Source organism: Pomacea canaliculata, linkage group LG3 (genome assembly GCF_003073045.1).
Source record: "Pomacea canaliculata isolate SZHN2017 linkage group LG3, ASM307304v1, whole genome shotgun sequence".
In the NCBI taxonomy this organism is placed as follows: domain Eukaryota; kingdom Metazoa; phylum Mollusca; class Gastropoda; order Architaenioglossa; family Ampullariidae; genus Pomacea; species Pomacea canaliculata.
The window spans coordinates 15,274,211-15,288,099 of record NC_037592.1 but is presented as its reverse complement, the minus strand read 5'-3'; the positions used below and the strand labels follow the sequence as shown (position 1 = coordinate 15,288,099).

Sequence of the window (13,889 nt, the reverse complement as noted above, 5' to 3'; positions counted from 1 at the left end):
TCGGATATCTGCTAAGCAGACATTATGTACATTTTGAACAATCGCGATCGGCTGTATAACATGCAGGAAGCGGGCGCCTTAAGGAGTCCCTTTAATGGCAAATGAGCTGTGCCCAATGTCACAAATATAATCCTCGACCTCCCTAAAAAAAAAAATTAGAGTTGACAATTACACTTTTTTTTTTTTTTTGGTGGGGGAGGTGTGGGGTGAGGGACTCAGACAACATAAGGAAGTACTACACAGATGGATGTTCATAAACTATATTTCTTGCATTTCGAGCCAAAGAAAATATAAGAAAACACGCACACAAATTTACTCATTCGAACGTGCAATTATAACTGGCAGTAGAAAAGCAGAACTTCCTTCATTTTATGTAATCATATGTAAAAATATGGTAAAAACAGTAAATGCAACAGATGAGGACGTAAATAAGGCAGTTTATTTTTTCGAATATGATTTTTCAGTTGAGGAATGATTTCTGAGAATTTTACTCTGAGGTCCTATAATACTTGAAAACATTTATCTTTTCCGACTTTACCTTATATGGCATGCCATCCACACTATCCCTTACATCAGTTTCGTTCTATGAGTAAGTATTGTGTACTTATTCAAACCGCATGAGTAGGTTTGATAAAAGGTCTGTGTGACTAATGTATAGCTGTGTTCGGCAACTTTTACGTGACAGTCATGATACAAAAACATCAAGCATTGCCATCTATTCGACGAGGAGGTCCTTTTTTTCTTATCTGCTTGCATTCTGTAACTTCACAATCAAGAAAATTAAAGATGAAATCCTTTCTTTCCGAGGAAAAGGTGTAAGCGAGTTTCGAAACTGAAGGTCGCGAGCGAAAATAGGTAATAACGTAATACGCGAGCTCTTACATAACTGTTTAGCTTATCTCGAGGATAAATGGCGCCCTTGTTCATTTTAGACAATGTTAATTCTCTTAATTACTGGTTAGCCGAAATGGCCGTCGCATTTTTCGAGCGCGTCTACGTGACGAAAATACCGCATACTTTCTATGGCTTCTTAACTGTCAAGGGTCTTTAAGGACGTCTTCCACCGCGACTTCTCAGCCCTACTAATACGGAAATTATTATCAAGTGAAAGGTAAAAAAGAACGGAAGTTATACGACAAAATTACTTCCACCCCCGGAACTTTCTTACGGAAGTTTAGAATTGCATTCGAGTATTGTCAGTAAAGCGTGCGCTTTGTGATTGGTTTGTATCGACGGGGAGGAGAAGACGATATGTATGTGGCAATGGCAGTAGCGGTGGTGGGGAGGTAAGGGAGAGAGATGGGGGTAGTTGATGGTTGAGCAGATGGACAAGTCTCTTCTCTCGCAGTGTCAAGATGATCTTAAGAGGGAATTGAACAGCTTAACGCTTTATCACAATGCAGCGAGTATCGCGCGCAGCTGCGCCCGTGCGACCCAGCAGACTGACATTTGACCTGCGAGCTAGTAACTGATATCCGGTCAATTGTTACTGATGAAACAAAGCACGATAGTCCTGCCAATGGCGTCTGCTGGGGAGATCGAAGTCGATCCTTCCGTTAACTGAGTATACTTACGCTAAGCGTTTTATTGAAGGAGACCGAGCACGTTTGTAGATAAACAGGCGATTTCTATATACACAGAACTGCTCCAACACTTTGGGCTAGGCCATATTAGCTTTAAGGCCACACTAAGGATTGTTAATTTAGTTAGCTGATCATGTCTGCATCGAGTTGTAGGCAAGTGTCTGAAAAGTGCACATTGCCTGTTTAGTCTGTACTCGGTAGTATGTCTTTGGTAAATTCAGCATTATCTGTCTGAATATATTTACATATGCTGCTCGCTCACAGAGCACATTTTGGACAAAGAAGAAACGATCCATTTTGGGTTTTTTTTTCAGGCCTTCCTGTATTTTTTCGGCACTTTGTCCCAGTTAAATTTGTAGACCAGCCGGGTATTAGCTTGACGCTCCATCAGTCCTCGTTTATAGTAGTGCCTGTGTGAAAAGAAATATCGCGCACAGTTTTTATTTATTGTTTTCATATATAATTTATTAATATACAGATAACACGAGTCGTTCATTTTAAAAACTATTTTCACGAATCTAACAATGAGCACAGCTGTGGAATGCAAATCAATTACATAAATTCTACATGTACACGCCTAGTCAAAGCAGCGTTTTGACGCCATCTTGTATAATAAATATTCACACATGGAATATTTTTCCCTTACACTTTACCTTATTCCCCGACTGAGTTTTTCAAAGGTCATGTCTTTCTTGTGTTTACGTAGTCCCCACATTTTGCTGACGTTGGCTGTGTCTACAAACTTGAAGGTACCCCTTGTAATGTCAGTCCATTCAGCGAGATCTGCCCTGTTTTCTAACACCCACAGAAGAAATTTCCACAGCAGATTCTTTTTGGCACCTGTTAATGAATGAAAAAAAACGATTTGTAATGCTGTTGATGAACGAAATAAAAAAGAGAAATTTTGAATGATAAAGTATTGCTGGGGCCAACATATATACCTGAAAACAAAGTTGTTTATATCTCTTTCTTTCTCTCTCTCTCTCTCATATACACACACAAACTCGCGCTTTATATTCACAATATCAGGCTCTTCACCTCTTTTACTGTCGCAGTATGGCTTGTATTCATCGTCCTCTTCATCTTCGTCATCAACGTCTGACACATTCGTGGTGCGAGGCGTGCGGCTGTCAATAGGGCGTGGCCCTGGACTGGGTGAGGGCGTAGGAGGAAACGTTGTATGGCCGTTTAGGTGTGGACGGTGGTAGACATCATAGTTAGGATGAGCCCAAGAGGGATATGTACTGTAGTAGCTGTTGGCACTGTTGTTGTTACAGTAGTGTAGCGAGTAACCTACAAGGAAAAATAAACTACAAACTATGATCGTTGTCAGCAGCGCTTCTGTGTAATTCATATGTAAACAAGATTTCACACATATAGATAAAAATGTTGGTGGTTGCATTGGCACTAGCTGTGGGTACATCAAGTCAGTACTAATCCCCCGTGTAGCAACTGGTGACAGTTGCCTATCATTTTGATAGTACTCATGGCTTGGTTGTTAAATCTTCATACACATCATTTTATCTTATAGAATTGTGTTTTTAAGTAATATATTGTAACTGACCTGAATCTGATGGCAAAGGCTGATGGTATTCGTCACACCTGTCCATCACTGTTACCATTTCACTTGTTCTAGAAAACTTATCTAGAAAAGCCAAGTCCTCAAAGTCTAGTACCACTGCAAAAAAAGCCACAACGGATAATATGAGATTTTTTTGGTTAAAGGTATTTGGCACTGAAGAGACCCGTTTACAGAAAATTTTAAAATATGTGTACTTGGGTCATCATGCGTTCAGAGACAGTTGCACATAGTAGTGATAAGAAACTTTCGGTGACACCGTTGCAGTTTACCTCAGGCTATGTATGATTGGTTTTACATTTCCACATTTAAAAGACGCTCCTTTAAAGTTTTATTTTTGCAAAATGAGATTTGTAGGCCTCTGAATAATAATTTACAAGATTGTTAGAAGGGTGACAAAGATAAAAAAGAAACGAAATGCAAACAATCAGTAAATGATTTTGCTTAAAACATTTTGTTGAGGTATATATATATCGGTATATAATTGAAGTGTTCCATTCAATGGTCCTTGTATGTCATAAATAGAGGGGGTGTTACGTTAACTTGATCTTCACGTTTGAAAAAGAATGGAAGATTTGCACAAACATAACAATCACAACTTCTTGGCCAGAGAGAGAGAGAGAGAATGAAGGGGAAAGAGCGGGAGGTGGAGATGGTAGAAGAAGGAGAGACAAAAAGAACTGACAGAAACTGACATTAAGGATATTGTATCAAGCAACCCTACCCCTAAATTTTGAGAATACAGGAAGTTTTACAGCCTGACCGTGTAAAGTCGAGAAAAGTGAGGAATGGAAATGCATCATCATCATCATCATCATCATCATCATCCATCAATCATCCATCATCACCACCACCACCAACACCACCACCACCACCACCACCACCACCACCACCACCACCACCACCACCACCACCACCACCACCACCACCACCGAGAGTGAGAGAGAGACAACACACAATTGGTTCCGTAATGTGAATGAAAAATGTGTCAAGAATATTACACATGCTTATTAGCAGCAGCATCTTTATGTTTTAGAATCATTTCCAGCTGTCTCTGGCTTATGAGTCATTTTCAGTATTGCTTATTTTTATTGTACTACATAAAACACCAAAGCTATATTGCAAGCCTCTATATCGTCATGTCGGTTAAAATAATTGAGCATTACAACACAACCACCACCAGTAGACAAATCAAAATTTTCGCCATAGCTTGAAAGTTTTTGTAAGCTGTAGCTGCCTTCTACAGGTAAGAGCTAGAAATGAAGTTGTTTTCTTTAATGTTTTATACTTTACTTACCACTCGTGTCATCATCGTCATCTGAAGAACCAGGAGCACAGCGTTGCAAGATGTCTTGAATGTCAGACAGTTCATCTAAAAGAAAGACTACATAGTTAAATATAGTTAGTCGTGAAGTTTATTAATACAGGACGCTAACCCAGATTTAAAAAAAAAATTAGTTTGGAATTATCTGTAACAGCGCGAGAGACTGTCAAGTGCTTTTGACCGAAGTGCTTCCTGTTGCTACTACTGCCACCACCACTTCCACTACGTCAGTTGTGAAAATTACCTTCGTAAACGCTCTGAGGAGAATGGGGCGAGGCAGATGAACTGTGGCGCGAGGAGAAAGTCCGCATGTCAGAACATGGCGAATCTCCCACTGAGCCCGGTAAACACATATTAGTGGATGCTGCAACATTAAAACATGGAACATGATTTGTCAAAACTGTTCTATGGAAAACACATGAAAATATAAGCATTAAAATAGTGGAGGAATTTAAAAGATTATTTAAATGAAACAAAAATAATATATATAAAAAGTGCCTGAATCTGAGGGCGCGGGTATTTAAGACTAGTGGGTGCGTCTCTACTGCGCACAGCGATGTCTGCTTGTCAACATTTTGTTCCTGCTGCGATTTTGAGGAAACCATACTCTTGTGTCCGGCGTCCTACCTCTCCCAGAACTTCCTGTGCAACATTACAGCTTCTGCCTAGTGAAAATCAAGAGAATCCGAGATGACGTGGACTCTTGACATCATGAACTACCTTCCTTCTCTACTTATGGTGGCCCATTTCTCTTTGAGTTTCAACCAAAGTTAGACGTGCAGGCGAGGCAACTCATTTCCGAGTTATCCGAAAATCTGCATCCGTACGCTGTCCTCGAGTGCAAAACACTATGACCTTGTCCCATTTTGTGGATCATTCGACCTGCTTTCCACTTTTACCGGGTTTTTTCACGAATAGACCAAACCAGAAAACTAGAACTGGACTCGATTTCTGAAAGTTCTGATAGCTTTATTATCTCGTTTTAAGAATTCTGAAAAGAGATATCTACGTTCATCTCTGTACATTCTTAAATTCTCAAAACTTGGTAGACAGTATAGACACTTGCGGCCCTATGCTCCACTGAGGGTGATGAGGAACAAGAAGAAGAATAGACGCTTAATGTATTAAATATCCATCTTACGAAGTTGGAAATAGGACTGATTTCTGGAGGTCTCGGTCTAAACTTTACAACTTGAAATATAAAGGACAGGTGAATTTACTGAACATGACGAGAAGAGGATACACTTGAGTATCAGGATAAAACTCCTACCCAAGAGACTAGTCTTAATCAAGTGCTAATCATCACACAGCCCATTGGAACTTACTGAAATCAGAAAATTGGTTTATTTTAAAATAGATGCAGGTTATTGTTTTGGGATAACTTTGTTAATTAAAGCTACCGAAGAAAAAAAGCAACGAACTGGTGATAAGTGATGTGATGTCAATTGTCTGCAATTCTGTGAGGTTGGGGACATCACTTCCAGGAGATGCGGATGGGGTATGGTGAGTAGAGATGGTCAGCTGGAACACACAGTATTAAAGCAAGTTAAAGACAGTGAGCTCTAACCAAATGTCAGTGGCTGACTGAAAACAATTAAACTAAAATCAGCAAAAGTTAAGTAATGAAACTCATCACTACACTGAAAACAAGACTTGATATCCACCACCACCACCAGCACCACCACCACCACCCTCCTCCTCCTCCTCCTCATCATCATCAGCAGCAGCACTTTTTAAAAACTGCATCCTTTGTGTGTGTGTGAGCGCGCGCGCATGCGCGTGTATTGTTATAATCAAAATTTTAAATAAACAAAGCAGTTGCGATTTAGCTTTTGGTTTTCCGAAATCCGTTGGATAATAGTACAGAATGGGAACTTCTCTTTCGACTTTCTTCTGAGAAACATGATAGACAGAAAGGAAAACGTCAACAAAGAGGAAGTAACCCAATAACTGAACTAAGTCACCGTCGTTTTTTAAGTGAAGATTTTTAAAAAGTGAACCAACAGGAAACAATAACAGTTTAAAGACCTCGGGTGATAAGGTTTAGGATAATAGGTATCGCTATGGAATATTATGTCCAGTAGCAGGACCCAATGTAGTGAACTTTTTTTCCTAACGATTACGTAAAATTTAGTGCAACATACTGCTTCCCCAAATTTGGTTAAACACCCTCCCCCCAACGCCCCCTCCGTTCGCCTACAAACATTAGGGTTCACAAACAGGAGGTCAACAACAGGAATGTCAGGGTTAGTGTAACCGAATGGTGGGGTTGTCTTGATTGAGGAGGAGACTTTCTCCCACGCAATCAGATGCAGGAGTAGCACCAGCAAGTCCGTTATTCTTAACAGCTTGACCAGTACTGCCACGGCTACGTCTCTTTTCACGTCATTGCAACTGTGACGTGGCTCTAGAGTGTTGACGCTGCTCCGGTCTCCAGCGCGTCTGTCATCCCGTCAGCTCCACCCTTAGGTTGCCCTAACCCAGACCTGGGCAAAGGCCGGACACGGGCCGGATCCGGCCCGCCTCCTGTCTCTGACCGGCCGGCCCACTGGCCCACCCGCTAGTATATATACTATATATACAGTATTGGGTAAAACTGAGTTAACTATATTAGTCCGGCCCTCTAAAACCATCCCAATTTGTCATGCGGCCCCTTGGGAAAATTAATTGCCCACCCTTGCCCTAACCAGTCCCCGCCGCTACGGCCGCCCGTCTACACTATACCTGCATGTTTAAATCTTTACTTCCTGAAGGTCTCCCTAAACTGTCTGAGAGAGTTGTGACCTTACGGTTGATTTGGCTGTCTGGTACAAAGGTGACGTCATGATATCGATGTCTTTCTTGCATGGTGATAACATGGAGGTAATTGTATCTTGCACTGAGTTTTGCCAAATCGTTAAAAAAAGTTTCACTCCATTAGATCTTTAAGGAAAAAAATGGTAAAATACGAATACTTTAGCCTAGAGAACAAATAAGAAAATTGTCAACGCACCAGAACAAAGATTATGAACACACAGAGAGAACACACAGAGAGAGAAGGAGAAAAATGGTAAGAGATAAGTCATTCATTGTGACATAGATCTAAATAAAGCATTTCACTGAAACATGTTTATGAGAAGACAATCCACCCGTTCTAGTCCACTGCGTGGGAACCCGAACATTTTACAGACGGGTTTCACACTGACGTGTTCCCCATAAATAATATCCCCTCTCGCTCTCCCCTTACCTCTCACTCTTTTCTCTCCCAATCTCCCTACCTCTCTCTGCCTCTGTGTGTGCATGTTTTAGAGAGACAGAGAGAACCAGAAAACTAAAGAAACTGAAGCTAAATTAAATGGGTCTTATAGGTGTCTTTAGTAGAGTAACCGGCGATAACCAGGGAAACACACACACGCGCGCGCGCTCACCCACATATACAAATATCTCTATATGCAAAACGTTCTCGCAAAGCCCGTGTGAGATTCGTTGAATATTTTAATGGTTAGCAGAGTGCCTTGTTATGAGTGGGGATCGTCATTGTTTTTTATGTCTGGTGGTAAAAGCCAAAGCATGTGTAACTGGTTCTGCATCTAGCTTCTTAAATAAAATTACAGGTACATACATTAGGGAGTTGCACAGCGACTTACAAAATATCAGTAAGATGAATAACAGCCAGTCCTCTCTCAGAGTAATCAGAAGAACTAGAAATGCCAGTGCACCCGTATTTTTGATTGTTCCAAACATTTTCCATTGCCGCCATCACTTGCGTTGCATGCATTCCATGAGGAGGTATATTTGGAGGAAGTTTTCAGGGGCTGGTGCCACTCTACCCGATAGAAGCTTGTCAGACACCTGACTTTCGTTTTTGTGTCACCTTAGAAGGCAGTGCGCATTCTACTCATCATTAGCATTTGCTATGCGAGTAGTCTATAAATATTTCAGCGCAACGGAATTTCCTTTTAACAGTTTGAAATACATACTGTAGTCCTTGGCTCTCTGATCAGCGATCACAATAAATCTGATTTTGTACCTATCGTTCCTCAGTCTGATATGCATATAATTATACATCAAAAGCAGTCGCATCAATTGTAGAAAACTCTCTGTAGGAATATCATCGGAGACGAGACTATGTAATGACTTCCTCTCAACAAAACGTCATTGCCACGAACAACCATAGACTAAAACTATAGGAACTCATATAATTCATATGGCTTCTAATTGTTGTAAAATTACAAGTAACTAACACTTTGTCTTTTACAAAGTATTTTATTGTACAACAGTATATTGATCATACAAAAATATTTATTTGAAGGATACTTCTCTTACACATTGGAAGCTTTGAGCGTATTGCAGTGAGAAAGCACTATATATATATACATACAATTACAGATACATGTGTATAAGAGAAGGCATAACAGACATTGATTCACATTGATGGCAAAATATTTCACATAATTTAATATCAGATATCATTTTCAATTTTGATCATCTCAGATTTGTGCTGAAGAGTGGTAATTCATGCTGGAGTTTAGTTAAAAACTGTATCACTGTAGATGATACACAGCGGAATCTATTTAAAGGTAATTTTATTATTTGGGAACACAAGTTTCAAAGAAGATAAGAAGGTCCATGCAAAATTATCGCCAAGAAGATTATTGTATGACACGAAAAACAATAATGGACAGCAAAAAAGAAGAAACCAAGTCCTGGGACTCGCAGTTCTAAGAAACAATTGTTCACAATTCTTCGCTTAAGAATGTCCGGGCTAGACCATCATCCAGCGACCACAGCCGGGCTAGGGGTTGGAGTGGGGTTAGGGACCGCCTAAAGCCCCCGCCTGATGGGGGGCTCCGCGCTAACAAATGGACCGTCGGGATAACGGTCCATAATTTTTGTATTGCCCTGTTACGTATGCTATGCCGGCTTCCGAAGGCCCCGCATCCCCCCAGCGCTAGTTCTGCAGCGACTTTTCTGAGATGAAACACAGAGCCTTTTTAGAATAGCAATGCCATATTGATACTGTGAGAATTACAGTCAAGTCGGAAAAGGGATAACTTGCAAGCAGGAACTAAGCACGAAGTAATTGGTCGAACTTCCGACACAAAATCCGATCAGGTATTAGTCGTAGTAGCATTTGTAACAAATCTGTTAGCGCAGTGCTTCAGTACGGAGCAACATCAACAGAGTGAATATCATCTTCTGTGCTTTTTCAATTTGCATGTCGTATTCAACCGCACTGTTAACAAAGACCCGACACCACGACAAACAAACAATAAAGAAACAAACACACCGTGAAATCGCAGTAATTCCAGCAGATCAATATAAGTTTACAAGGTACTTTATGTCAAGATTTGCCGACAGTTTATAGTGTGTAAACGTCGACAACAACATTCGTTTAACACGACAACTAACTGTGTTCATGTCATGGACAGATTTTATTGGGGTAGACGTCTTTGCTGAGCGTCGACAAGCGGATTTTTAAAGCTTTGTCTGCTTGAGAAACTCACTGATGTATAGCTTTGCTTTTCTCAAGGTAAAAGATATTTAAAGAATATATTACTGGTTTTGCTTCAAAAAGAGTAGATATGTGGAATAAGGTGGGTAGGGGTGTCATTGAAAAACAAGGACAACGCAGAAAATGTTTTTGAAAAGTGAAGAATCTAAGTAAGGGGAAGTTCTACAATTCGACAAATACGAGAACAGTGGTAGAAATTATCTTTGGATAGGATGGTGCCACGATATGTGCAGCACTTGGTCAACGCTAGCGTTCGAATTCTTTATGAATATCAAAACGATTACACGAAGTAAGATTACTATTCCAGAGAAAATTAAAGAGGCTGATACATTAGATAAAGCGTCTTTTTAGAGCACAGATATGTAAAACATGGCAATATTTTCAGACAGTGCTGTGCAGGAAAACAAATAATTACAGAAAGTTATACAACGTTTCAAAAACAGAAGGAAACTCCAGATGGTTCAAAGCAGCAGTACAATCACATATAAGTCACGAAATGAAAGTAATTTCACGCAAGCCTGAGTCACCCATTTGTTTTACAGAATATTTTTTGGATAAGTTAGTCGGCCCAGCGTGGGAAACGAAACAGGAAAATGCCGTACATCTAGAATTAAGATTGTTGTTAATACGAAGACTCATAAGTGTCTGGAAGAACATTGTGGTTGTCCTGTATTCCAAGCAGCAGACCACTCCTTTGTCCACTTACCAAAGGATAGGAAGTCCCTCAGGGACAGAAAAGGAAAGGTACTGTTATAAATTTCATAGCGTGTTGAGACTGATATACGTTTTTCAATCACCCTCACCCGTGGAATTCAATCGCACACGCACGCACACCTACACATGTGCGTGCACGTTCCGAGTACTTTCCTGGGTGCGCACATGATTTCAATTGCTGACGGACATATTTTAAGTGTTCAGATAATTGGTCTTGGAATATAATGAAACTATAATTTGTGTCTTGCATCATTTTCCTCCCTTTGGATTGCTTCAGTTTTGTTCCTTCTTGGAGGCTTGTAGTGCTTTGCTCTTGCTGAGATTTCTGGCGCAACCAACAAGGAAAGTTTGAAGCATTGCTAGGAGTGATTTATCGTTTGAGAAGAAGCCGAGAGAAGGAAAAATACAATAATAGGTGAGATCAAAACAGATTGTACGTCACACTGAACACACTGAGCAAATCATCAGCTATGATGCTGAAATTTATTTCTATTCTTTTATTTGTTCTCCTCCCCCATGTCTCTAGGAGACGCATTCATACACTCGCATAAATATTTAAGAGAGAAATGGGTATTTTATAACCACAATAAGTCTCATTATAATTCCTATAATTTGAACCAGATCATGATTAAATATAAAGGAAACGAAATATTAATTATTAGTATGCAAATTCTGCGTTGTGTACACGACAAAGCTGTGAAATAAGTGGTCACCTGGGATTCGAGAATAAAAGCACTGAATTGCAAGACGATAAGATGTGGCTGCTTTCTCGTTTTTGATTTGAAATAAGTATAGAAGTAATTACACATTCTTCCTCATATGTACATCTTTTCTACAATATGAAATCGCGAAATTCGACAAAGTACTTTTTATGCAAAATAATGTAGAAGAAAGAGCAATACAGCATTCAGAGCATTCCAATATTTTGCATTCAAGAAACACTCACTTGACATACATTTCATTTAAATTTGAATAGTTAATGCTGTCTTATTTAAAAAAATTTAACATTCGGATACAAACAGGGCAAATAGCAAATGGCTTTGTCCCTCTGGGGTCGAGCTAAACCTTTGTTTCGATGCTGGTTACTTACGTCCAGCTGAAATATACTTTGATCAACCGGCGTTCTTTCTTTCCTACCCACCTGACATGTCCAGCAGCTATCCTAGTCGACAAGCAAAGTTAACATGTTTATTTAATTATGAGAATGTCTTACTTCTTGATCCAAGACAAGTATGCGTTAACCGTAACAACTTAGCAAATGTCATAACATTCATTTGCATTGTGCGAGCACAAGCATCACTTACACCTGTACTGAACGCTTTCAACATCGGTAATATTGCATGACACACGGTTGCCACACTCGTAGGACACCAAGTACCTCTACTTGCAACAGTCAAGCGACCTAAGCAGGTCTGACCCGGCACAACACCTTGTCAAAGACTGTCCCTCAATGCACCTTGGATGGTAATGGATGCCGTGGTGCTTAGAGGAAGAATGGCTTAAGAACATCAAAGACTGGACCGGTCATCCTTTGAAGGATCTGCTCACTCTCACCCAAAACAAGTGCAAGTGGTGGACCTTGTCAGTACCGCGACTATCCATGTGCTCCTCCCAACAACACGTACCGGTCAAGAGACGGTTAATATTGCGTTGTATATACTTACATTATGTTTTGCCACGTGTAAATGTAAAAAAAAAAAATAAAAACCAACAAAGCAGATAGAAAGACATACACTTACCATGTTTCAAAGTTTTGACGTGTCTTGATGGTTCGGCGTGCGCAGGTTGCCGCTGGTAGTAACAGTCGTAACGTTTTACAACGGTTGTTGCGAGTGCACCGTGTGTGCACACAGTCAGTTATACAGCTGAGCGTGCCCTAGATATATTAATGTGAGTGCGTCTGTGTCGGTGGCCTTTATTTATCTGTGTCAGAAACAGCTGTTAGAAGCTTCACCAGGTTATGTTCACCGCCGCCGTGACGAGCCCCAAATGATTGTAAGCAAATCGTCAGGGTTCTCTTATTGATTACTACTTCTCACTACATGTGTACAGAAAAAGCGGGCCTTCCAGGGATTTTGGCTTGATGGCTTGCTGTTCTCACCCTAAATCGTCTGACCTCCCCGAAAATAGGTTACAGGAAATACATCTTCTATTCATTCCCGGGAAAACTGCAGTCTATATTTAACCAGATGCGTCATTGGCTCTCCAACGGTTTAGGCTGGTCTTTAATCTTCAATAGCTGAATAGTAGATTAAATGTGGTGTATGAGAAATGTGTGGATTTAATGAAAGTAATATGAACTCAAAGTTACAGACGTGCATGCAGAGACTCATAGAAATGCACGAGAGAAAAGGGCGTAGAGTCCCGGGGATGAGTGCATCCGTGTTTACGCTAAAGGTCTAGCGTTCGTTACTCGTGATAAGCTGTCAACTCACGTGACATGCGGAGGTGTCTGCAGCTGTTTCCCCTATCCCCAGGTACTTTCTAATCTCTGATACCACGTTGTCTTTATCCAATGACAGTCAGAGTACTTGACGATTGGTCTAATACCAATATGATGTGATTGTAGTGTGCTGAAATAACCGTACAGTCAAAATAATCAGTGAAAATTCACGCATCAATAAAAGTAATTTTACAGTATTTATCAGGCTTGTGAAAAAAATCATATCTGTTCAATAGTTTAAAAAAAACACTCGATGCGAAAGGGAAATGCCGTTTGCGGTGATGTTTGAGAAAAGAAAACAAGGGTGCCGTGAGTGATAATAACGAGAAAAATATTTTATGCAATCAGTGAACAAGAATTATGGTTCTAGAATGTTTAATTCATTACACTATATTTTAGTTACATTTTAGCAACTTTTTATCGATACATATTAAATATTTATTTTCAATGTCACAATATGTGTCACAATCGGTACAGCAAGTTGATGGAAATTTCACCATCTGCCAGAGTTGCAAGGAGTAAGAAGACTAAGAAGACTCCCTAGATGTCATTATAGTCATTATATTATGTCTAGACTGCGAGTATGAGGTAGTAACAAATACTTAATAGCTTCTTTGGCAATAGGAGTGCACTTCAATAAACATTATAAGAAAGAACAAACACATGAAGTAACTCCGACAACACTCTTATATCCATTACTTTTTTCTAGCACCCGCTTTCTTTCTCTATCTCAGCAGACGACTCTCTTCCAA

At 40.0% G+C, this 13,889-nt stretch overlaps 1 protein-coding gene and 1 long non-coding RNA gene across 3 annotated transcripts in view; one reads left to right on the top strand and one right to left on the bottom strand.

Moving 5' to 3' along the window:
• The window catches only part of LOC112559865 (ETS translocation variant 4-like), a 13,238-nt gene extending 431 nt beyond the window's left edge, over positions 1-12,807 (bottom strand). Inside the window, exons 1-8 of one of the 2 annotated variants that reach the window (XM_025231325.1) lie at positions 12,434-12,807; positions 5,908-6,007; positions 4,731-4,850; positions 4,460-4,534; positions 3,148-3,261; positions 2,622-2,876; positions 2,237-2,423; positions 1-1,993 (exon numbers count right to left, since the gene is read on the bottom strand). The exon at positions 1-1,993 is cut by the window's left edge and continues 431 nt beyond it. In XM_025231325.1, coding sequence (XP_025087110.1) covers positions 1,894-1,993; positions 2,237-2,423; positions 2,622-2,876; positions 3,148-3,261; positions 4,460-4,534; positions 4,731-4,850; positions 5,908-6,007; positions 12,434-12,436 — 954 coding nt within the window. In that variant the 5' untranslated portion in view covers positions 12,437-12,807 and the 3' untranslated portion in view covers positions 1-1,893. Of the gene's footprint in view, positions 1,994-2,236; positions 2,424-2,621; positions 2,877-3,147; positions 3,262-4,459; positions 4,535-4,730; positions 4,851-4,984; positions 5,111-5,907; positions 6,008-12,433 lie in introns of those variants that run through there. The other variant, XM_025231326.1, reaches the window with a different exon arrangement.
• Positions 1-13,889, top strand: part of LOC112559866 — a 44,614-nt gene that overhangs the window by 2,215 nt on the left and 28,510 nt on the right. The window lies entirely within an intron of this gene.